This window comes from Pecten maximus, chromosome 7 (assembly GCF_902652985.1).
Source record: "Pecten maximus chromosome 7, xPecMax1.1, whole genome shotgun sequence".
Lineage (NCBI taxonomy): Eukaryota > Metazoa > Mollusca > Bivalvia > Pectinida > Pectinidae > Pecten > Pecten maximus.
In genome coordinates this window covers 2,316,829-2,343,391 of record NC_047021.1, presented here as the reverse complement: position 1 = coordinate 2,343,391, position 26,563 = coordinate 2,316,829, and the positions used below count along the sequence as shown (strand labels likewise).

The window sequence follows — 26,563 nt, the reverse complement described above, 5'->3', positions numbered from 1 at the left end:
TAACTTTAAGTTTGTCCGGACAACTGCTCCTAAACCAAAGGGCCGATTTCAATAAAACTTCACACAAATATAGAGGACCATGTGTAGATGTGCATGCCACTTTCTTCTTTTTTCAAAATTATGGTTGTTATGGCAACTGGTCACTATATTACTGGGTTATCTTTGTTAGCCTCTAATTAAGAGTTCCAATTCACCATTGACTCGTGCAGATTGCAGGGGTATTAGTCAGCCATCCTGGCGACAGTTCTAGTCCAAATTAGTATTTATTGTTTTCAATCAGGAGTTTTGTGGATTTTTCACTTTTCTTTACATCTCTTGTTTGAACTGTAGATTTCTGAACTGTGAATTTCTCACCACACTTAACATCACTTGTTGGAACTGTAAATTTCTCACCACACCTGACATCACCTGTTTGAACTGTGAATTTCTCACCAAACTTAACATCACTTGTTTGAACTGTGAATTTCTCACCACACTTGACATCACTTGTTTGAACTGTGAATTTTTTCACCAAACTTAACATCACTTGTTGGAACTGTGAATTTCTCACCACACCTGACATCACCTGTTTGAAGTGTGAATTTCTCACCAAACTTAACATCACTTGTTGGAACTGTGAATTTCTCACCACACTTGACATCACCTGTTTGAACTGTGAATTTCTCACCACACCTGACATCACTTGTTGGAACTGTGAATTTCTCACCACACTTGACATCACTTGTTTGAAGTGTGAATTTCTCACCACACCTGACATCACCTGTTTGAACTGTGAATTTCTCACCAAACTTAACATCACTTGTTTGAACTGTGAATTTCTCACCACACCTGACATCACCTGTTTGAAGTGTGAATTTCTCACCACACTTGACATCACTTGTTTGAAGTGTGAATTTCTCACCACACTTGACATCACTTGTTGGAACTGTGAATTTCTCACCACACTTGACATCACCTGTTTGAACTGTGAATTTCTCACCACACCTGACATCACCTGTTTGAAGTGTGAATTTCTCACCACACTTGACATCACTTGTTTGAAGTGTGAATTTCTCACCACACTTGACATCACTTGTTGGAACTGTGAATTTCTCACCACACTTGACATCACTTGTTTGAAGTGTGAATTTCTCACCAAACTGGACATATCACTTGTTTGAAGTGTGAATTTCTCACCACACTTGACATCACCTGTTTGAACTGTGAATTTCTCACCAAACTTAACATCAATTGTTTGAACTGTGAATTTCTCACCACACCTGACATCACCTGTTTGAACTGTGAATTTCTCACCACACTTGACATCACTTGTTTGAAGTGTGAATTTCTCACCACACTTGACATCAATTGTTTGAACTGTGAATTTCTCACCACACTTGACATCACTTGTTTGAAGTGTGAATTTCTCACCACACTTGACATCACTTGTTTGAACTGTGAATTTCTCACCACACCTGACATCACCTGTTTGAAGTGTGAATTTCTCACCACACTTGACATCACTTGTTTGAACTGTGAATTTCTCACCACACCTGACATCACCTGTTTGAACTGTGAATTTCTCACCACACCTGACATCACTTGTTGGAACTGTGAATTTCTCACCACACTTGACATCACTTGTTTGAAGTGTGAATTTCTCACCACACCTGACATCACCTGTTTGAACTGTGAATTTCTCACCAAACTTAACATCACTTGTTTGAACTGTGAATTTCTCACCACACCTGACATCACCTGTTTGAAGTGTGAATTTCTCACCACACTTGACATCACTTGTTTGAAGTGTGAATTTCTCACCACACTTGACATCACTTGTTGGAACTGTGAATTTCTCACCACACTTGACATCACCTGTTTGAACTGTGAATTTCTCACCACACCTGACATCACCTGTTTGAAGTGTGAATTTCTCACCACACTTGACATCACCTGTTTGAAGTGTGAATTTCTCACCACACTTGACATCACTTGTTGGAACTGTGAATTTCTCACCACACTTGACATCACTTGTTTGAAGTGTGAATTTCTCACCAAACTGGACATATCACTTGTTTGAAGTGTGAATTTCTCACCACACTTGACATCACCTGTTTGAACTGTGAATTTCTCACCAAACTTAACATCAATTGTTTGAACTGTGAATTTCTCACCACACCTGACATCACCTGTTTGAACTGTGAATTTCTCACCACACTTGACATCACTTGTTTGAAGTGTGAATTTCTCACCACACTTGACATCAATTGTTTGAACTGTGAATTTCTCACCACACTTGACATCACTTGTTTGAAGTGTGAATTTCTCACCACACTTGACATCACTTGTTTGAACTGTGAATTTCTCACCACACCTGACATCACCTGTTTGAAGTGTGAATTTCTCACCACACTTGACATCACTTGTTTGAACTGTGAATTTCTCACCACACCTGACATCACCTGTTTGAACTGTGAATTTCTCACCACACCTGACATCACCTGTTTGAACTGTGAATTTCTCACCACACCTGACATCACCTGTTTGAACTGTGAATTTCTCACCACACTTGACATCACTTGTTTGAACTGTGAATTTCTCACCACACCTGACATCACCTATTTGAACTGTGAATTTCTCATCACACCTGACATATCACTTGTTTGAAGTGTGAATTTTTAACCACACTTGACATCACCTGTTTGAACTGTGAATTTTTAACCACACTTGACATCACTTGTTTGAAGTGTGAATTTCTCACCACACTTGACATTACTTGTTTGATACTTTTTAACCATTTAATGTTCATAATTTATTTAACTGACTGTCCAACAACCTGGGTGTTTAAAATCTCTATATAGTATTACATAACTGTACTATAGATTTCTATTATCCAAAAACTGTCCCTTCACTGTTAGTATTGATGTAAATTAAGATAAAATCATGATTATACAACATCGTTGCTTTAAGCAGTCAGGAAAATGTTGATATTTATGCAGATGACATTTATTGGGACCTAAGGAAATGGCAAAGCCAAATCATGGAAAAAAGTATGTGTTGAAAATACCATATGACTTATGACCAGGAGACCTGCATGTCTCCCCCATCAATGGATCTGTGGAGAGACCCGAGAATAACAATAAATAACAACTTGGAATATTTTCTGTTCAGGAATCATATCCGAAAATTATCACTGAGGTGTTTTCACATGAAACATGATCAAAGTCACAATAGAACTCTTACATTTATGTACATGATTTATGTTAGACTCGGCTAATGTTAATTATGTTGACAGGTGCCTAGTGCTGTATGGTCCCCATTCTATCTCTCACTGGTGGAGAACTTGGTTAACCGCAATGGTGTGGTGAACTTTTTCCATGACCACCTGCGTCAGGCTGTGGAGAAGAAATATCTGCGTACACCAGAGGAGAAAAAAGAGAGCTTCAAACGACTGGCCGACTATTTCTCCACCAAGAGTCTCGACGACCGTGTGGTATGTTCATTCAGTCACTTTTCTACTGTTTCCTCAAGGAGACATTGATGTATACCTATATACATGTAGTAATATGCCATGTGCAGAATTTCGTCATCCAGTTATATATATGGTCTATTAAATTGTTGATATTTACAATGAAAATGGAAACAGATTTGTGTAAGACTTTTGTGTCTATATTTAGCTCCATTTTCATCCAAGCAGGAATAGTTGCATGCAACCATGTAATTAAACATAATTATGTTCTAATTAGTTGATAATTCAAAATCAGTGTTATAGAGAGTCAGAGAGAAGTATTTTTCCGTATGAATGAAGTGTGAAGTGTTTTAAAGGTACCTGAAGTATCTTATAGTTGAAGTATGAAGTATTTTTATAGTTGAAGTATCTTCTAATCTACATGTATAGAGTGTTTGAAGTTGGAGTATCTTGTAGTTGAAGTATAAGGTGTTTTTAGCTGATTAGAAGTACTGTTTGTATCTTGTAGTTGAAGTATGAGGTGTTTTTATAGTTAAAGTATCTTTAGTTTATGTATGAGGTGCATGTTTGTTGACAGGTGGATGAGCTGCCATTCCTACTGGGGAAGGCTGGGGAGCTGGAGCGACTCAAGGAGACCATCAGTGACCTGAAGGTCTTCTCTCGACTGGCTCGAACAGAAGATGGCAAGTTTGAGCTCACCAAATCATGGCAGTTGGTGAGTTGAATCAAATAAGATAAATATTTCTGCATTCTTTCCAATGGGGAAATGTTTGTATCATATATGTATACTTCATGTACTTTCTGTACAAAGTAGCTGATCCATGTACATTTGTAATTAACTATTTTATGATGTGATAATGAGGGTATTTTTAAAGTTATTTGGTAGAAGGTGAGGTAGTCTTTAGTTAGACACTAACTGTTCTATATAACCAGTTATACATTTGGTAGAAGGTGAGGTAATCTTAGTTAGACACTAACTGTTGTACTAACCAATTAGACACTAACTGCTCTATATAACCAGTTATACATTTGGTAGAAGGTAAGGTAATCTTAGTTAGACACTAACTGCTCTATATAACCAGTTATACATTTGGTAGAAGGTAAGGTAATCTTAGTTAGACACTAACTGTTGTACTAACCAGTTATACATTTGGTAGAACGTAAAGTAATCTTTAGTTAGACACTAACTGTTGTACTAACCAGTTATACATTTGGTAGAAGGTAAGGTAATCTTTAGTTAGACACTAACTGTTGTACTAACCAGTTATACATTTGGTAGAAGGTAAGGTAATCTTTAGTTAGACACTAACTGTTGTACTAACCAGTTATACATTTGGTAGAGGGTAAAGTAATCTTTAGTTAGACACTAACTGTTGTACTAACCAATTAGACATTAACTGTTCTATATAACCAGTTATACATTTGGTAGAAGGTAAGGTAATCTTAGTTAGACACTAACTGTTGTACTAACCAGTTATACATTTGGTAGAAGGTGAGGTAATCTTAGTTAGACACTAACTGCTCTATATAACCAGTTATACATTTGGTAGAAGGTGAGGTAATCTTTAGTTAGACACTAACTGTTCTATATAACCAGTTATACATTTGGTAGAAGGTAAGGTAATCTTAGTTAGACATTAACTGTTGTACTAACCAGTTATACATTTGGTAGAAGGTAAGGTAATCTTTAGTTAGACACTAACTGTTGTACTAACCAGTTATACATTTGGTAGAAGGTAAAGTAATCTTTAGTTAGACACTAACTGTTGTACTAACCAATTAGACACTAACTGTTCTATATAACCAGTTATACATTTGGTAGGAGGTAAGGTAGTCTTTAGTTAGACACTAACTGTTGTACTAACCAGTTATACATTTGGTAGAAGGTAAAGTAATCTTTAGTTAGACACTAACTGTTGTACTAACCAGTTATACATTTGGTAGAAGGTAAAGTAATCTTTAGTTAGACACTAACTGTTGTACTAACCAATTAGACACTAACTGTTCTATATAACCAGTTATACATTTGGTAGAAGGTAAGGTAATCTTTAGTTAGACACTAACTGTTCTATATAACCAGTTATACATTTGGTAGAAGGTAAAGTAATCTTTAGTTAGACACTAACTGTTGTACTAACCAGTTATACATTTGGTAGAAGGTAAGGTAATCTTAGTTAGACACTAACTGTTCAGTATTACCAATGATACATTTGGTAGAAGGTGAGGTAATCTTAGTTAGACACTAACTGTTGTACTAACCAATTAGACACTAACTGCTCTATATAACCAGTTATACATTTGGTAGATGGTAAGGTAATCTTAGTTAGACACTAACTGTTGTACTAACCAGTTATACATTTGGTAGAAGGTGAGGTAATCTTTAGTTAGACACTAACTGTTGTACTAACCAATTAGACATTAACTGTTCTATATAACCAGTTATACATTTGGTAGAAGGTAAGGTAATCTTAGTTAGACACTAACTGTTGTACTAACCAGTTATACATTTGGTAGATGGTAAGGTAATCTTAGTTAGACACTAACTGTTGTACTAACCAGTTATACATTTGGTAGAAGGTAAGGTAGTCTTTAGTTAGACACTAACTGCTCTATATAACCAGTTATACATTTGGTAGAAGGTAAGGTAATCTTAGTTAGACACTAACTGTTGTACTAACCAATTAGACACTAACTGCTCTATATAACCAGTTATACATTTGGTAGAAGGTAAGGTAATCTTAGTTAGACACTAACTGTTGTACTAACCAGTTATACATTTGGTAGAAGGTAAGGTAATCTTAGTTAGACACTAACTGTTGTACTAACCAGTTATACATTTGGTAGAAGGTAAGGTAATCTTAGTTAGACACTAACTGTTGTACTAACCAGTTATACATTTGGTAGAAGGTAAGGTAATCTTAGTTAGACACTTACTGCTCTATATAACCAGTTATACATTTGGTAGAAGGTAAGGTAATCTTTAGTTTGACACTAACTGTTCAGTATTACCAATGATACATTTGGTAGAAGGTGAGGTCATCTTTAGTTAGACATTGTTCCATTATATTACCAGTTATTCCTTCACTTATAATTGGCTTTTTTAACCACATTCACTTAGTCCAGTATCATGAACTAGCTGATTTACTGGCCGTTCCTTACAGCTTGGAGACTACACTGAGGCAGAAGTCGCTTATTTGGCCAAATTGGATGAGGTGAAGGAAGAAGACAAACAGTCACAGGACTACTCACAACTTCTGGATCTACTGGGAGACTTCTTTCTCCATCTTGGCCTGTTTAAAGCATCCAGGTAGGGGGGCTTCATTTCCGTGTTTACATTTCTAAAAATGTTTCGATCTACTTGATATATATTACAATTGTGTATGCCCATATCTATTTGTATGTAACGAAACTTCTTAAACAATGTTAAAAGTCTGGGTTCATCTTTTAATTATTGTTCAGATTGGTGTGGAAAAAATTTTGCTGAACTTAAAAAATGCAAAAATGAATTTTAAAACCATTTTTCAGGTGAGACACTATATATCTGTTTACTAAGTACACATATTTTGTCTGTGACAGGTACCGGTTTTAATGTAAAAAGTGTACATAGTGATACAATCTCCTTCTTTATAGCTTTGTGGAAAGAGGAATTTCTCTTTAACTCAGTCAATAGAGTGGTGGGCCATCAAGCCAATCAGGGTCAGGAGTTAGTAGTTAGATAGACTAGACAATTTTATATGAATCTTAACTGTAGGGATGAGAATTAGTAGTTAGATAGACTAGAAAATTGTATATGAATCTTTACTGTAGGGATGTGAATGAGCTGTTACTTGAACAGCTTGAGGCACGGTACACGGTATCTCATGGAACAGTTGTATACAAAATCAATACTTACAACTGGAATTATCGCTGTAAACACCCCGATGTCATCAAGGTAAGCACTATAATCATAACTTTCTTTATACATCGATAATACCAATTAGCATATATATATGTTTTAGAGAGTGGGCGTACCAATTAGTATATATATATGTTTTAGAGAGTCATGGGCGTACCAATTAGTATATATATATGTTTTAGAGGGTGGGCGTACCAATTAGCATAAGTATATATTTTAGAGGGTGGGCGTACCAATTAGCATATATATGTTTTAGAGAGTGGGCGTACCAATTAGCATATATATGTTTTAGAGATTGGGCGTACCAATTAGTATATATATATGTTTTAGAGGGTGGGCGTACCAATTAGCATAAGTATATGTTTTAGAGGGTGGGCGTACCAATTAGCATATATATGTTTTAGAGGGTGGGCGTACCAATTAGCATATATATATGTTTTAGAGGGTGGGCCTACCAATTAGCATATATATGTTTTAGAGGGTGGGCGTACCAATTAGCATATATATGTTTTAGAGGGTGGGCGTACCAATTAGACTTATGTTTTAGAGGGTGGGCGTACCAATTAGCATATATATGTTTTAGAGGGTGGGCGTACCAATTAACATGTATATGTTTTAGAGGGTGGGCGTACCAATTAGCATATATATGTTTTAGAGGGTGGGCGTACCAATTAGACTTATGTTTTAGAGGGTGGGCTTACCAATTAGCATATATATGTTTTAGAGGGTGGGCGTACCAATTAGCATATATATGTTTTAGAGGGTGGGCGTACCAATTAGCATATATATGTTTTAGAGGGTGGGCGTACCAATTAAAATATATATGTTTAAGAGGGTGGGCGTTCCAATTAGCATATATATGTTTTAGAGGGTAGAGGGTGGGCGTACCAATTAGACTTATATTTAAGAGGGTAGAGGGTGGGTATACCAATTAGACTTATGTTTAAGAGGGTAGAGGGTGGGCGTACCAATTAGCATATATATGTTTTAGAGGGTAGAGGGTTGGCGTACCAATTAGACTTATGTTTTAGAGGGTAGAGGGTGGGCGTACCAATTAGACTTATGTTTAAAGGGTAGAGGGTGGGCGTACCAATTAGACTTATGTTTAAGAGGGTAGAGGGTGGGTATACCAATTAGACTTATGTTTAAGAGGGTAGAGGGTGGGCGTACCAATTAGCATATATATGTTTTAGAGGGTAGAGGGTGGGTATACGAATTAGACTTATGTTTTAGAGGGTAGAAGGTGGGCGTACCAATTAGACTTATGTTTTAGAGGGTAGAGGGTGGGCGTACCAATTAGACTTTTGTTTTTGAGGGTAGAGGGTGGGCGTACCAATTAGACTTATGTTTAAAGGGTAGAGGGTGGGCGTACCAATTAGACTTATGTTTAAGAGGGTAGAGGGTGGGTATACCAATTAGCATATATATGTTTTAGATGGTAGAGGGTGGGCGTACCAATTAGACTTATGTTTTAGAGGGTAGAGGGTGGGTATACCAATTAGACTTATGTTTAAAGGGTAGAGGGTGGGCGTACCAATTAGACTTATGTTTAAAGGGTAGAGGGTTGGTGTACCAATTAGACTTATCATAGGTTTATAATGACTTATCAGCGTCATGTTTATAATGACTTATCAGGGTCATGTTTATAATGACTGATCAGGGTTATACGCCCATGATAACTTAGATAATCATGGTCATGTTTAAATTATAATGACTCATTAGTGTTGTGCATTTTTATGAAGTAGCACATGTTTTGATGAACCCTTTCGATGTGAACTATTAACATTAGTAAGGAATTGAATGCTGACATTTAAATAACAACTGTTCACAGTCACTCCTCCAGCTAGGAATTGTGTGTGAAAAACAAATGGAACTGGAGGCTGGAGTCAAATATTACCAAGAAGCCATCAGTCGACAGAACAGGATCGAGACCCCTAGTCAGAAACTACAGGTATCTAATTTATATGTGTATCACAGGTTTAGTTAATTCTTTAACCAGACAGAAGTTACACTATACAGACAATGTGTGTTAAGGTTGTCATATAAGGTATCCATTGATAGGTTTTCTTCCTAATCATGATATGAATTGTTCTAAATCTAGAATATCTTAATAAATTAAATAATTTTAAAATGTATCTGTATCAAAAACTAAATGAGAAAAACCATACCAATCCTCGTGTGCTAAGTTTACACTGCCAGTAAACCCAGATGGCCAACACATAACCTCTGATGTAAACTGGGGGAAGGACTCATTGAAGGACAATGGAATATAATTAGTTTCATTTCCATTGAACTACAATAGATATGTCTTACCAGGCTTGGGCTGATTACAGGTATATCATGTTATCCCCCAAACATTATCTACTGGCCAATAAATTTTATCCTCATCTGAGTCACTAGAATGATGACAAATATTCTCAAATAGTAATGTTGTTTGTGATCTTGGCATTGGACCCTGAACTCATTTCAAGTTTTCCTGTTCTTGACCAAGAAGTCAAAATATGACACACTGACTGATTATATCACATCCATTATTGTACCCCACCAACTATTGTACCCCACCCAGTATTGTACCCCACCCACTATTGTACCCCACCCAGTATTGTACCCCACCAAATATAATGTACCCCACTAAATATATTGTACCCCACCCACTATTGTACCCCACCAAATATAATGTACCCCACCCACTATTGTACCCCACCCACTATTGTACCCCACCAAATATATTGTACCCAACCCACTATTGTACCCCACCAAATATAATGTACCCCACCCACTATTGTACCCCACCCAGTATTGTACCCACCAAATATAATGTACCCCACCCACTATTGTACCCCACCCAGTATTGTACCCCACTAAATATAATGTACCCCACCCACTATTGTACCCCACTAAATATAATGTACCCCACCCACTATTGTACCCCACCCAGTATTGTACCCACCAAATATAATGTACCCCACCCACTATTGTACCCCACCCAGTATTGTACCCCACCAAATATATTGTACCCAACCCACTATTGTACCCCACCAAATATATTGTACCCCACCCACTATTGTACCCCACCAAATATATTGTACCCCACCCACTATTGTACCCCACCAAATATATTGTACCCAACCCACTATTGTACCCCACCAAATATATTGTACCCAACCCACTATTGTACCCCACCAAATATATTGTACCCCACCCACTATTGTACCCCACCAAATATATTGTACCCCACCCACTATTGTACCCCACCAAATATATTGTACCCCACCCACTATTGTACCCCACCAAATATATTGTACCCCACCCACTATTGTACCCCACCAAATATATTGTACCCAACCCACTATTGTACCCCACCAAATATATTGTACCCCACCCACTATTGTACCCCACCAAATATAATGTACCCCACCCACTATTGTAACCCACCAAATATATTATACCCAACCCACTATTGTAACCCACCAAATATATTATACCCAACCCACTATTGTACCCACAAAATATAATGTACCCCACCCACTATTGTAACCCACCAAATATATTGTACCCAACCCACTATTGTACCCCACCAAATATAATGTACCCCACCCACTATTGTACCCACCAAATATATTGTACCCAACCCACTATTGTACCCACAAAATATAATGTACCCCAACCACTACATTATTGTACTTTTATATTGTAGTGGGGTTAAGTTGTCATTGGTGTTATTCGTAACTTGAAGTATCTGCCATTAATTACAGTTACAGTAACCCAAGTAACAGTGATATTACAATGTGTTATTACCATTTCCCCCCCTTTAATTTGACGTACTATATTCACCAGCTGTGTGAAGGCCTACTAGGGCTAGCCACTGTGTACAACCTGCAAGAGAACAAAAGAGAGGCGAAGAAGTTGTTGGTTCGTTGTTTGGAGCTGGCCACGGATGTTTTGGGTCCCAAACCATCACTATGTGGCTGCCATCTACAACAAGGTGAGCTTTCTGTAGTGGCCGGCATCGTCAACAATATGGTAATGATGCATGTATTGATTGTTATGGTATTGTTTTAGAAAGATATCATATATTTTAGGCAGAAATTTATCCGTTTACCTTAATAATATGTTGATGACAACCATATTTGTGAGTCAAATGCTGTTTTGAACTATTACTTCAGAGAAATTTGTTCAGGAAATAGAAATTCAGCCATCATATATTAGCCTAACGTACCTGAGAGTGAACTAATACAGAGACAGTTCAGAGTTGATATTATGTGTCTCAGATGATGTTTCCATTTGCCTACAGCTGGGAGAATTGTCCTATAGCCAGAACATGCTGGACAAGGCTGTGGGTTACTTCCTCCAGGACTTGAAATTGACCCGGAGTGATGTCGGCATGACTCATCCGAGAATTGCTGGAATCCTCAGTGACCTGGCCATTGTTTATGATGGTCGAACCGATCCCTTGGCTGGTCAGATCTACGAGACAGCATTGGCCATGTTGCTGGACACATATGGTCACTCCCATGTGGACGTTGCTGTTGTTAGGTGAGTGAGGAGGCTGGCTTGTGTCCCAGTGTTAGGGGAGTGGGGAGGCTGGCCTGTGTCCCAGTGTTAGGTGAGTGGGGAGGCTGGCCTGTGTCCCAGTGTTAGGTGAGTGGGGAGACTGGCCTGTGTCCCAGTGTTAGGGGAGTGGGGAGGCTGGCCTGTGTCCCAGTGTTAGGTGAGTGGGGAGGCTGGCTTGTGTCCCAGTGTTAGGTGAGTGGGGAGGCTGGCCTGTGTCCCAGTGTTAGATGAGTGGGGAGACTGGCCTGTGTCCCAGTGTTAGGTGAGTGGGGAGGCTGGCCTGTGTCCCAGTGTTAGGTGAGTGGGGAGACTGGCCTGTGTCCCAGTGTTAGGGGAGTGGGGAGGCTGGCCTGTGTCCCAGTGTTAGGTGAGTGGGGAGGCTGGCTTGTGTCCCAGTGTTAGGTGAGTGGGGAGGCTGGCTTGTGTCCCAGTGTTAGGTGAGTGGGGAGGCTGGCTTGTGTCCCAGTGTTAGGTGAGTGGGGAGTCTGGCTTGTGTCCCAGTGTTAGGTGAGTGGGGAGGCTGGCTTGTGTCCCAGTGTTAGGTGAGTGGGGAGGCTGGCTTGTGTCCCAGTGTTAGGTGAGTGGGGAGACTGGCTTGTGTCCCAGTGTTAGGTGAGTGGGGAGGCTGGCTTGTGTCCCAGTGTTAGGTGAGTGGGGAGGCTGGCCTTGTGTCCCAGTGTTAGGTGAGTGGGGAGACTGGCTTGTGTCCCAGTGTTAGGTGAGTGGGGAGGCTGGCCTTGTGTCCCAGTGTTAGGTGAGTGGGGAGACTGGCCTGTGTCCCAGTGTTAGGTGAGTGGGGAGGCTGGCTTGTGTCCCAGTGTTAGGGGAGTGGGGAGGCTGGCCTGTGTCCCAGTGTTAGGTGAGTGGGGAGGCTGGCTTGTGTCCCAGTGTTAGGTGAGTGGGGAGGCTGGCCTGTGTCCCAGTGTTAGGTGAGTGGGGAGGCTGGCCTGTGTCCCAGTGTTAGGTGAGTGGGGAGACTGGCCTGTGTCCCAGTGTTAGGTGAGTGGGGAGGCTGGCTTGTGTCCCAGTGTTAGGTGAGTGAGGAGGCTGGCTTGTGTCCCAGTGTTAGGTGAGTGGGGAGGCTGGCCTGTGTCCCAGTGTTAGGTGAGTGGGGAGGCTGGCCTGTGTCCCAGTGTTAGGGGAGTGGGGAGACTGGCTTGTGTCCCAGTGTTAGGTGAGTGGGGAGACTGGCTTGTGTCCCAGTGTTAGGGGAGTGGGGAGACTGGCTTGTGTCCCAGTGTTAGGTGAGTGGGGAGGCTGGCCTGTGTCCCAGTGTTAGGTGAGTGGGGAGACTGGCCTGTGTCCCAGTGTTAGGTGAGTGGGGAGGCTGGCTTGTGTCCCAGTGTTAGGGGAGTGGGGAGACTGGCTTGTGTCCCAGTGTTAGGTGAGTGGGGAGACTGGCCTGTGTCCCAGTGTTAGGTGAGTGGGGAGACTGGCCTGTGTCCCAGTGTTAGGGGAGTGGGGAGACTGGCTTGTGTCCCAGTGTTAGGTGAGTGGGGAGGCTGGCCTGTGTCCCAGTGTTAGGTGAGTGGGGAGGCTGGCCTGTGTCCCAGTGTTAGGTGAGTGGGGAGGCTGGCTTGTGTCCCAGTGTTAGGGGAGTGGGGAGACTGGCTTGTGTCCCAGTGTTAGGTGAGTGGGGAGACTGGCCTGTGTCCCAGTGTTAGGTGAGTGGGGAGGCTAGCTTGTGTCCCGGTGTTAGGTGAGTGGGGAGGCTGGCTTGTGTCCCAGTGTTAGGTGAGTGGGGAGGCTAGCTTGTGTCCCAGTGTTAGGTGAGTGGGGAGGCTGGCTTGTGTCCCAGTGTTAGGTGAGTGGGGAGGCTGGCTTGTGTCCCAGTGTTAGGTGAGTGGGGAGGCTGGCTTGTGTCCCAGTGTTAGGTGAGTGGGGAGGCTGGCTTGTGTCCCAGTGTTAGGTGAGTGGGGAGGCTGGCTTGTGTCCCAGTGTTAGGTGAGTGGGGAGACTGGCTTGTGTCCCAGTGTTAGGTGAGTGGGGAGGCTGGCCTGTGTCCCAGTGTTAGGTGAGTGGGGAGGCTGGCTTGTGTCCCAGTGTTAGGTGAGTGGGGAGACTGGCTTGTGTCCCAGTGTTAGGTGAGTGGGGAGGCTGGCCTGTGTCCCAGTGTTAGGTGAGTGGGGAGGCTGGCTTGTGTCCCAGTGTAAGGTGAGTGGGGAGACTGGCCTGTGTCCCAGTGTTAGGTGAGTGGGGAGGCTGGCCTGTGTCCCAGTGTTAGGTGAGTGGGGAGACTGGCCTGTGTCCCAGTGTTAGGTGAGTGGGGAGGCTGGCCTGTGTCCCAGTGTTAGGTGAGTGGGGAGACTGGCCTGTGTCCCAGTGTTAGGTGAGTGGGGAGTCTGGCCTGTGTCCCAGTGTTAGGTGAGTGGGGAGGCTGGCTTGTGTTCCAGTGTTAGGTGAGTGGGGAGACTGGCCTGTGTCCCAGTGTTAGGTGAGTGGGGAGGCTGGCTTGTGTCCCAGTGTTAGGTGAGTGGGGAGGCTGGCCTGTGTCCCAGTGTTAGGTGAGTGGGGAGACTGGCCTGTGTCCCAGTGTTAGGTGAGTGGGGAGGCTGGCCTGTGTCCCAGTGTTAGGTGAGTGGGGAGGCTGGCCTGTGTCCCAGTGTTAGGGGAGTGGGGAGGCTGGCCTGTGTCCCAGTGTTAGGTGAGTGGGGAGACTGGCCTGTGTCCCAGTGTAAGGGGAGTGGGGAGACTGGCTTGTGTCCCAGTGTTAGGTGAGTGGGGAGGCTGGCTTGTGTCCCAGTGTTAGGTGAGTGGGGAGACTGGCCTGTGTCCCAGTGTTAGGTGAGTGGGGAGACTGGCCTGTGTCCCAGTGTTAGGTGAGTGGGGAGGCTGGCTTGTGTCCCAGTGTTAGGTGAGTGGGGAGACTGACTTGTGTCCCAGTGTTAGGTGAGTGGGGAGGCTGGCCTGTGTCCCAGTGTTAGGTGAGTGGGGAGGCTGGCTTGTGTCCCAGTGTTAGGTGAGTGGGGAGGCTGGCTTGTGTCCCAGTGTTAGGTGAGTGGGGAGACTGGCCTGTGTCCCAGTGTTAGGTGAGTGGGGAGACTGGCTTGTGTCCCAGTGTTAGGTGAGTGGGGAGACTGGCCTGTGTCCCAGTGTTAGGTGAGTGGGGAGGCTGGCCTGTGTCCCAGTGTTAGGTGAGTGGGGAGACTGGCCTGTGTCCCAGTGTTAGGTGAGTGGGGAGGCTGGCCTGTGTCCCAGTGTTAGGTGAGTGGGGAGGCTGGCCTGTGTCCCAGTGTTAGGTGAGTGGGGAGTCTGGCCTGTGTCCCAGTGTTAGGTGAGTGGGGAGTCTGGCTTGTGTCCCAGTGTTAGGGGAGTGGGGAGTCTGGCTTGTGTCCCAGTGTTAGGTGAGTGGGGAGGCTGGCTTGTGTCCCAGTGTTAGGTGAGTGGGGAGGCTGGCCTATGTCCCAGTGTTAGGTGAGTGGGGAGGCTGGCTTGTGTCCCAGTGTTAGGTGAGTGGGGAGACTGGCTTGTGTCCCAGTGTTAGGTGAGTGGGGAGACTGGCTTGTGTCCCAGTGTTAGGTGAGTGGGGAGACTGGCCTGTGTCCCAGTGTTAGGTGAGTGGGGAGACTGGCTTGTGTCCCGGTGTTAGGTGAGTGGGGAGACTGGCCTGTGTCCCAGTGTTAGGTGAGTGGGGAGGCTGGCTTGTGTCCCAGTGTTAGGTAGGCTGCTTGTGTCCCAGTGTTAGGTGAGTGGGGAGGCTGGCTTGTGTCCCAGTGTTAGGGGAGTGGGGAGGCTGGCCTGTGTCCCAGTGTTAGGTGAGTGGGGAGACTGGCTTTTGTCCCAGTGTTAGGTGAGTGGGGAGACTGGCTTGTGTCCCAGTGTTAGGTGAGTGGGGAGGCTGGCTTGTGTCCCAGTGTTAGGTGAGTGGGGAGGCTGGCCTGTGTCCCAGTGTTAGGTGAGTGGGGAGGCTGGCCTGTGTCCCAGTGTTAGGTGAGTGGGGAGGCTGGCTTGTGTCCCAGTGTTAGGTGAGTGGGGAGGCTGGCTTGTGTCCCAGGGACACAGGTTAATCACCCTTTTATGTCTGTGTCTAATCAATGTAGTATAAAATTGTCTGGCTGGCTAACTGTTATTTCTTTTTACGCCCGTCAAATTTTACTGGTCCAGGAGTACTATGGTATGGCGTTATCCTTCCAGTGTAAACTTTCATTTGTCTGGCAACCTCCTTCTATATTTTTGACTGATCTCGTTCAAACTTGGTATATATTATGATCTTGATGTGAAGTTTTGTTTCCCTGAAAAGAATTTTTTTTTTTTTTGTTTTTTTGTTTTTTTAATTTTTGAAGGCTTTATAGTCTGTGAGTTTTCCTGAAGAGATTTCCTCCTGTATTTTTTGACAAATTTCTTTAAAACTAAGATTGCTGAAGAGTCATTATATAAAGGTATATGTCTTTTTGAAGAAATTCCGATTCAGGTATTTTTCCAAAAGTTATTGCTTTCAACTTCGGATGTTGCAGTACTGTACTTGTTTTCCTCAAAAAAGAGATTCAAGGCATGCCAGAAAGTCTCTCTTAAGGTGGTGCAATTTTTGATACCAGTGTATAACAGTATATATATAACTAAAAACTTCACATCATTGATGTTATACTCTCCATATGCACATCTTAACTACTTAACTTGAAGATAACCATTGTATTTATTCAATAGAAATAAGGAATATTTCATATACCTGTACTTTAGTATAGGTAAACAAATTAACAATGATTATTTTCCTTGTTTCTATCACTTTCTATAGGGGAATAGATTTTGCATATTAAATGGTGACTCTAACCCCAAAGGGGCTAGAAGGTTTGGGCCCAATAGGGGAAATAGGGGTAATTTCTTTAAATCACTACTAGTCATAAAGTTATGAATGGATTTGATCCAATTCAGTCAGAAGCATCCATTCGGAAATGGAAGCAAATTTTGCATAAATGGTGACACTGACCCCTATGGGTGAAGAGGGTCAGGCCCAATAGGGGAAATAAAAAAAAAATTTTTTTTTTAAATCACTGCTAGTCATAAAGTTTTGAATAGATTTGAACCCATTTTGGTAAAAAACATACTCAAGGAAAGGGAACAGATTTTGCATAAATGGTGACAATCTGGCCCCCATGAGGCCAGAGGGGCAGGGCCCAATAGGGGAAATAGAAGCAAATCCTTTAAATTGCCACTTGTATTTTTGAAACTGTTGAGATCCCCACCCCATAACCATATATCATTGTTGGACATCAAGAAATAAACACAATCCTGATGTAAAAATAGGCCCTGGGCTCTTTCCCCACCCCAAGGGACTTAGTTTATTGGTTATATATTTGAAATTGTTGAGATCCCTACCCCATAACCATGTATAGCATTGTTGAGCATCATGAGATAATGACAATTCTGATGTAAAAATAGGTCCAGTGGTCTTTCTCCACCCCAGAATAGTTTCTTTAAATACAATCATGTTGTAAAAATAACCCCTGGGATTTTTTCACACCCCAAGGAAGTCTGGACTTCGTTTATGTGTTATGTCTTTAAAGCAAATGAGATCCCCACACCATAACCATATATAGTATTATTTGACATCAACAAATAAAGCTATTAACGAATAGAACATGAACATTATTCTGATGTTTGATCAAACCTTATCAGGAAAGCAATACAGGCCCTCTGGGCCTCTTAATTGTTCTTTACACCAAGTGCTTGCATTAGATTGTTTTCTTAACTGGTCCAAAGGTCACTTGCTTTAAATACAAAATCTATTACTAAAAATAGAAAATTTGTTTTCATGAAATAACTCAAGTTCCTCTTGGCCCAACACACTCATGCAGTTTTTCCTTACCACAAGTGCTTGCATGGGATTGTTTTTTACTGGTCCATAGGTCAAAGGTCAAGGTTACTGTTACTGTCAATGGAAAATCTGTTTCCATGCAATAACTCTCATAATCACCAAATACTTCAGTGGAATTACAGTGGCAGCTAGTAGATGATCGATATCCTGGACAAAAACTGTACTATGATTTGGCTACATGTATGTACATTGTATATCAGTCAGTTTGCAAGATTGCTGATGATGGTCATCTTTAGGAATTTCGAATGTCCATATACCAAACCACCACGTACTGATTGTAGTGGAAATATTCTCTGTTGTTTGCCTGATAATCGATTTTGAATCAAGACCGCATCTTTTTTTTTTTTTCATTTAAATTATGTATAGTTTTGTGAAGAAATGATACCGTATGACTTAACAACTTAATAAAATATGGACTTAAACTATCTTCCATTCATAATGACGTTATAGAAAAAAGTCCACATGAGCTGTTTGTCAATCTGAACATGAATTTTGTATGATGCCTTTAGCAAGAAAACTAATAATACTCTCACAGATCTTATAAAATGTCACCATTACCATCCTAAAACATTTGCTGTAATAACGACTTTGCAGTCAAGAAAACCACAACATCAACATATAATGTTTTTGTTACTTCCTTCCATTTACCCAACATTGTACCTATTGTTGGAACTGAAACAAATGCACTTTTGAATTCAGGTGGAATTATAAATAGAGAAAATATTAATAGACTCTGCTACTAGCTACCAACCAAGCCCTACCAAGTATCAAAATCTCAGAAATATTTTATTTTCAATATTGTCCTTCATAAAATAATTGGATTTTAATTTTTATGTCACCTGACATAATAATTTGAAAGATCTCATCATATGCTAGCCATACAGAAAACTCCGTAGAGTAGTGACAGAGGTGATGTTAGCCGAATAGAGGACTCCAGAGAGTAGTGACAGAGGTAATGTTAGCCGAATAGAGGACTCCGGAGAGTAGTGACAGAGGTGATGTTAGCTGAATAGAGGACTCCGGAGAGTAGTGACAGAGGTGATGTTAGCCCAATAGAGGACTCCGGAGAGTAGTGACAGAGATGATGTTAGCCGAATAGAGGACTCCGGAGAGTAGTGACAGAGGTGATGTTAGCCCAATAGAGGACTCCGGAGAGTAGTGACAGAGATGATGTTAGCCTAATAGAGTACTCCGGAGAGTAGTGACAGAGGTGATGTTACCCAATAGAGGACTCCGGAGAGTAGTGACAGAGGTGATGTTAGCTGAATAGAGGACTCCGGAGAGTAGTGACAGAGGTGATGTTAGCCGAATAGAGAACTCTGGAGAGTAGTGACAGAGGTGATGTTAGCGGAATAAAGGACTCCGGAGAGTAGTGACAGAGGTGATGTTAGCTGAATAGAGGACTCCGGAGAGTAGTGACAGAGGTGATGTTAGCCGAATAGAGGACTCCGGAGAGTAGTGACAGAGGTGATGTTAGCCGAATAGAGGACTCCGGAGAGAAGTGACAGAGGTGATGTTACCCAATAGAGGACCCCGGAGAGTAGTGACAGAGGTGATGTTAGCCGAATAGAGGACTCCGGAGAGTAGTGACAGAGGTGATGTTAGCCGAATAGAGGACTCCGGAGAGTAGTGACAGAGGTGATGTTAGAGGAATAGAGGACTCCGGAGAGTAGTGACAGAGGTGATGTAAGCCGAATAGAGGACGCCGGAGAATAGTGACAGAGGTGATGTTAGCTGAATAGAGGACTCCGGAGAGTAGTGACAGAGGTGATGTTAGAGGAATAGAGGACTCCGGAGAGTAGTGACAGAGGTGATGTTAGAGGAATAGAGGACTCCGGAGAGTAGTGACAGAGGTGATGTTAGCCCAATAGAGGACTCCGGAGAGTAGTGACAGAGGTGATGTTAGCCAAATAGAGGACTCCGGAGAGTAGTGACAGAGGTGATGTTAGCCGAATAGAGGACTCCGGAGAGTAGTGACAGAGGTGATGTTAGCCAAAAAGAGGACGCCGGAGAATAGTGACAGAGGTGATGTTAGCTGAATAGAGGACTCCGGAGAGTAGTGACAGAGGTGATGTTAGGATAATAGAGGACTCCGGAGAGTAGTGACAGAGGTGATGTTAGCTGAATAGAGGACTCCGGAGAGTAGTGACAGAGGTGATGTTAGCCGAATAGAGGACTCCGGAGAGTAGTGACAGAGGTGATGTTAGCCAAAAAGAGGACGCCGGAGAATAGTGACAGAGGTGATGTTAGCTGAATAGAGGACTCCGGAGAGTAGTGACAGAGGTGATGTTAGGATAATAGAGGACTCCGGAGAGTAGTGACAGAGGTGATGTTAGCTGAATAGAGGACTCCGGAGAGTAGTGACAGAGGTGATGTTAGCCCAATAGAGGACTCCGGAGAGTAGTGACAGAGGTGATGTTAGCCGAATAGAGGACTCCGGAGAGTAGGGACAGAGGTGATGTTAGCCGAATAGAGGACTCCGGAGAGTAGTGACAGAGGTGATGTTAGGATAATAGAGGACTCCGGAGAGTAGTGACAGAGGTGATGTTAGCTGAATAGAGGACTCCGGAGAGTAGTGACAGAGGTGATGGTGAATAGAGGACTCTGGAGAGTAGTGACAGAGGTGATGTTAGCGGAATGATGGAGTAATTTGGGAATTATTTTGGAGGGAAAAATGATTTAAAATGATGAGTTTTGATGAATTTGCTGCCAGATTATTTAGATGTGTGTGAAAATAAACTGTATGTCACTCATTACGATTATTTTACTGTTTTAGTCAAAAACATAAACCATGTCAACAATTCAAGAATTAAAGGATTGAAAGAGATTTACCGAATGATTTTAATTTTATTAACCACGGTTGTCCAAGTTTTCTTTAGGGAATAATGATAACAATTTTTTAATTCATGTGAAAAAAAGGGAAAACTGAAACAGGTTTTATTTGATATGAATGATCTGAGTACAAGTGACTGCTGATAACTATGCAGATCGTTCTGCAACAGCAAAAACAGCTACAGTATACTACAGCTCAAGTGATCCTTAAAGCTTCATGGCATCTTGTTTTATGCTTTTAAATGGCAGAATTGTATATTGAAGATTACTAGCTGCTCGCCTGGTCTAAAGGACCAAGATGAGCTCATGTCTGCGTCCGTCCGTCAACAATATCTTGTGAATAAGATAACTTGAATAAATATCAACCGGGTTTGATGAAACTAAGCAGGCACATGTCGATAAGATCTTGAATGAGTTTGAAAAATAGGAAGTATTTGACAGTAGTGTACAGAGTTATTGTCCCTTGTATGCTATTATTATTATTGTGAACACGATAACTGGAGTAGCTATCAACCATATATGGACAAGATTGTTCGATAGAAAACGTACAGAGTCGTTGCACTTTGTATTGATATTTTAATAACCATCATTTTTTTATGAGGAAAATTTAACATCAATATATATATGTATGTATAAATCATCGATAGATGAAGTCATTAGAATATGCACTAGTTTGTGAAAAAATAGATACATGTTAGTTCAATATATATATATAGATACAATTGTACATTGATATCAATTCTTGAAAACTTATGATTTAATTGAACATTTCCATTCGGATAAGTTTGTCAACAAAAAATTAAGAGAGCTTTTGTTGTTGTGTGTATTATATTTGTTTAATTTCATAAGTCAAAAGTTTTCAAATAAAAAAAAAAATTGTCAACTAGTGATGTTGTAATATAGGTTTATTTTACATCAATTTTACTGCTGCTATTTCGTTTTCAAGAATTTCTTAGTCAAAACATTAATTCCAATTAAACGTGTGGGGGAAACTGGGCGATGTTATAACACTGATTTGTAATACAGTGTATAATTGTGGTGCTTCCCTTGAGACAGGAGAGGCCCAATAAGGGAAATAGGGGTAAACCTTAAAATTGCTGCTAGTTCTCGTAATGAGAATATTTTGAGATGCTCATTGAAATATACGGTGAGCGATGCAGGCCCTCTGGACCTCTTGTTAAAACAAATTTCTTCAACACTTGCATTTAAAAATATATTGATAATTGTGTGTAGATGGTTTAATGTGCTGCTTCTGCCCTTCTCATTAGCAAATGTCAGTGTGAAATACGTGACTGTTATAAAATGTTGGAATAAAAATGTTAATTAATCTAAACGCGTAACAACGCCAAGAACCTGCTGCTATTGAACTCCATGTGATCTAACACGAGACAGATCAAACGTCTGTGCAACAAAGATGACGCCTAGCATTACACGACAAATTAATTGGCAGACATGTCATCACAGCACTTGTGTCTTTATTAAACCAATCGTAGAATGTACACGGATCAATACTAGCCATCTAATCTAGGCAATACTTTAATAATCTGGTGAGGACACAGAAGAAATTCTTATCACATTAGGATTAGATTAATTAGAATACACATATAGCGTTACATTCTATATAAATGGCTGCCTATGGTCTCGATCGTTTGCTAGCCTCATATTTTGATCTATTGGCCAGATACATTTCTTTTTCTTCGATGACCTATATAGTTGTACACAAGCAATAACATATATAAGTATATTCGATGGTGTGTAGGAGATATTGAATTAGAGAAGAATCACTAGTCTCTTAAGTTAGTTGGCTTTTAGGATAAAGCCAGTTTGGCATGGAGTAATTTCCGTTGTTCAATATCATCATCATACGAATTCCAAACACAAATGTTATTTCAACTTTCAATGGATGACTACTCATAGTCCTGGTTGTGTATTGTGTAAGTTTTACGTTCGATATCCACCAATACAGTCTCTGTTTAGTTAGTAACGAAGGAATTGATGTATAGATAACATTACTTCAGTTTATCAGATAAAGTAAATAGGGTTCCATGTCACATACAGTTGCTAATTAGAACCAATATATTATTGTCAAAATTGCCCTGCACTAAATGTGGAATTATTAAACTCCTGCTACCGAATTGGGTTTCTTTCGTCATTAGGTGAACGGATTATTCTGTGAGGGATATAGACAACATGGCCATGGTTCCACCAGGACTCTGTTGTAATTGTGTACGACTTCAGTACTGCTTATTAATTAAATTACCTTTTACATACGAGGCATGTCAGTCTAAATCTACCACATGTTTGTTTTTTACTTACAGGTACAACCTGGGAACGTTTTACTTCGCAACCAACTACTTCGCCAAAGCTAAATACCAACTACAAGAATCTTACAATGTGTTCCTCTCCTTCTTAGGAGCGGAACATCCTGACACCAAAGCTGCCAAGGAGGCCATGGATGAAGTAGGGACTGTACCAAAGTAACGCATACATATGTCTAACTGTATTACTGCTACAGTATAATGTTAACACAAAAGTGTAAACCATTTCAGCGGAAAGCAATGCATCAGTAAGGGCTATTTTGAATAAGAAGGATTCTCTCTATTTTACCTGCATTTTCTTATAAGGTCCTTTTAGACCACAACTTTAGAACTTATCAATGAACTGTGGGATTAGATAACGACTGGAGATTGAAACATTATGGTGGTTATATATCTGATCTCTTTTTTTCTGTCAACATCACTGGGATTTAAGTGGGTTGAGCTGAATGGATTCATGATGTGGCTATGTGTATATATGCATAGATAGTTTTAAGGACAATAATTATATAGTATTACAGGTAATAGAAGAGTACTTATTGAACATTAAACGTCAATCATTGGACATAAAATGGGGTTTGATTTAAGAAGTTAATAAGATATGTTATTGTCATCAGAAGGAAAGCAGAATTACTTGATTCATTTGTCAACAATGAATCAACACAACCTGTTTAATTAGGCAATGTTTTCTTCACAACCTGTTTAATTAGTCAATATCTCCCCCTTTCAAATGTATTTTATGGTCAAATGACAGTCTATGCATATCGCCCCTGTACCGCACAAAGAACAGTGTAACTTTGAGATGACGGCTAAGCCTCGTAAATCTGAAGACTGGTTTTCTGAATAAGGTAAAGATATTGAAAGTTTAGTCTATATACGCCTACATTCAGTAAATGAAAATAAGCGGCAATCCAGATCAGTATACTCCGGCTCCGCGACAATCAAATGTAACATACATCTTTTTATTGCTTTGTATGTTGGAAAATGTTACTCAATATTTATATGTGACTCGATATTTATGATTTTCGTATTATTATACTTGATATTGTAATTCATGTTTATAGCTCAAGTATTTGAAACCCATTTTTGCAAACATTATTTAAATCCGTCCATATTTGTAAATCAGTTACCCCGACATTTGCGAAGGAAACACCGACCTTATGTGGTGAACCTTTCCAAAGTAGCTTCGTAGGCTTTACATTATCACTGGGAAGTAATTTGTCACAAATATGTCAACGATTAAACATTGAATGACGTTGTATGGTATTATATTGTGGTAGTTACCGAAGTTACAGTTGTATTCTCTGAGAGCAGTTTTGATTTCGTGCAATATTACATTTATTTCCATATCGACCCAGATTGACGTAAGAAAGACCAAATTGCGTGAAGTTTAACTGTCGGGTTGATGTGATGTGGTGTTGGAATATCCTTACCATTGTTATTTTCGTGGAACCATCTTACCACGGGGACTAGCGATTAATTAAACGACGGAACTTTGTCTAGTTCTTGTTATAAAAGATATTTGTTTGCTGTGTTCATTGACCCGTGAACAGCCAGGGTCATTTAAACGATGACATAGACGAATAATTGTGTAGAATACAAAAGGTAGAAAAAGCAAGGCTATATCAATATGGTTTTTTTTTGTATGGCATCCTCATGATTTACGCACGTAAATTATTAAGCGTCTTCTTTAATGAAGCGTATATCAATATTCCGTTGGTGTTCATATACCATTCTTTGTTCACCACGTTTATAGCGACGATTACACAAATATAAGTGACAGAAATATAAAGGAATGCTTCTATTTTTGTAACATGGATTGAATCCATCGTTCTTTATATATGAGCAGTTGTTTTATTTCCTCCTCCGTGCTTTGGGGTCATTAGGTCATTAATGAACGCAAAAGTTATTCAGTCTTAAAACGTTACAATGATAGATGCATAGGTTTGGAAATAGATTTCACACTCGCAAATCTGTCCTGTCACTAGGAACATAGGTCTGCATACATCGTTTCCTGGCATAGGAATAGATAACATACGTCACACAAGAATGATCTACAGGAAGTCATGGTTATTGATATTTGTAAAGATTTATTGCTGCAGACAACACATGACTCATGCCTTCCAAAAACTCACCATCAGTAGAAAACAATACTGCATGCCAATATATTTTCTAGTAAAACATTCAAATGTTACTCCACGAAAATGAAATTAGGAATACACGGGCTACTGACCGAGTTGTAAGCGATGGTACAGATGTAATTACTTGTTGACCCTATGTTGAAGTGTGCTATCTTCGGCTCTTGTTGGTATGTGTAGCCGAATACAACCTACGTATATGATGATATTCCTTTGCTCACGCAGAGTGTAAGGTTATGATGCGGACACTATTTATGATGCGGACACGATACTGTACTTAAATATGTCTGCAAAAGACATGTTGTTGTTAAATAAAAACAAACGAGCCAGTGCCGACTTTAAGATTCGTTTATGAAATAATCGTCGAATTTGAATTGACATTATGTCTGTCTTAACGTACCCTGATGCATCGTCCATGCAACACTCAGAGGTTTGAAATTTGATATATTTACAAAGATATTTTATTGCATGAGATATTTTTTATTGTCTTGCTATATTCTCTATGATCTGAACCATTTAGTTGGAAAACAAAACGAAATGACTGTGTTATTATTTTTCGTACTTTTTAGAAATATTTATATATAATTATTTATTTATACTTATTAATGCCAAATTGAATTGGGTACGACCTGTCGGTCTTCAGACGATCATAAACAGCTCGACAGCAAGTAAGGAAATGTTTGAATTTACGAAATATAAACATCATTTATCATACCCCGGTGGCCCCTCAACAGAGACGGGTTTTAAATATTGTCACAGATCGGCGTTATAGGGTAGATATAACTATACTCATCTTTATACTGGTTGTTACAGATCGGCGTTATAGGGTAGGTATAACTATACTCATCTTTATACTGGTTGTTACAGATCGGCGTTATAGGGTAGATATAACTATACTCATCTTTATACTGGTTGTTAAGGATCGGCATTACAAGGTAGATATAACTATACTCGTCTTTATACTGGTTGTTACAGATCGGCGTTATAGGGTAGATATAACTATACTCATCTTTATACTGGTTGTTAAGGATCGGCATTACAAGGTAGATATAACTATATTCATCTTTATCCAGATATACGTAATAGCTCACGTATGTACTAATGCTCATTACTCATCAATTTTGTTTTCTTTTATTATAGCGCCACTATTTTTGGTAATTCCAAAGCTTTACAGAAATATATTCAGCTGTTTTTAAATCTTTAAGTTTAATTTCCTGGTTTGTTTTATTGACAAATAATCAAATATAATGTGCAATCACATTCCCAAAATTTTATTTCTTAATTATACATGAATGTTTATTTTTATACTACATATCTCTGTGAAATTTTACACTTAGAAGTTAAAATTGTTGATATCGATATCCTAGTGATGTTTATTTTTCCATATTCATATTTTGAATTAATTCTTTTTTATACAAAATGTATTCGATATTCGTTTAATGTTACTGACATATTATATATCAATCATGCAGAGAAAAAAGTTTATGTATTGTTTAATATTACTTTGACTAATAGTCGCAGCCATCAGCCAAAACCGTCCAAAACTGTTGTATGACTAAAACATTCCAA

The 26,563-nt window shown here is 40.4% G+C and overlaps 1 protein-coding gene across 1 annotated transcript in view; it reads left to right on the top strand.

Moving 5' to 3' along the window:
- Window positions 1-26,167, top strand: part of LOC117331312 — a 69,907-nt gene extending 43,740 nt beyond the window's left edge. Inside the window, 9 exon segments of the mRNA XM_033889981.1 lie at window positions 3,275-3,472; window positions 4,026-4,163; window positions 6,610-6,755; window positions 7,256-7,379; window positions 9,175-9,294; window positions 11,181-11,297; window positions 11,299-11,328; window positions 11,638-11,879; window positions 22,860-26,167. Of these exon segments, the coding sequence (XP_033745872.1) occupies window positions 3,275-3,472; window positions 4,026-4,163; window positions 6,610-6,755; window positions 7,256-7,379; window positions 9,175-9,294; window positions 11,181-11,297; window positions 11,299-11,328; window positions 11,638-11,879; window positions 22,860-23,022 (1,278 nt within the window). The 3' untranslated portion in view covers window positions 23,023-26,167.
- The last annotated feature ends 396 nt before the right edge of the window (window positions 26,168-26,563 follow it).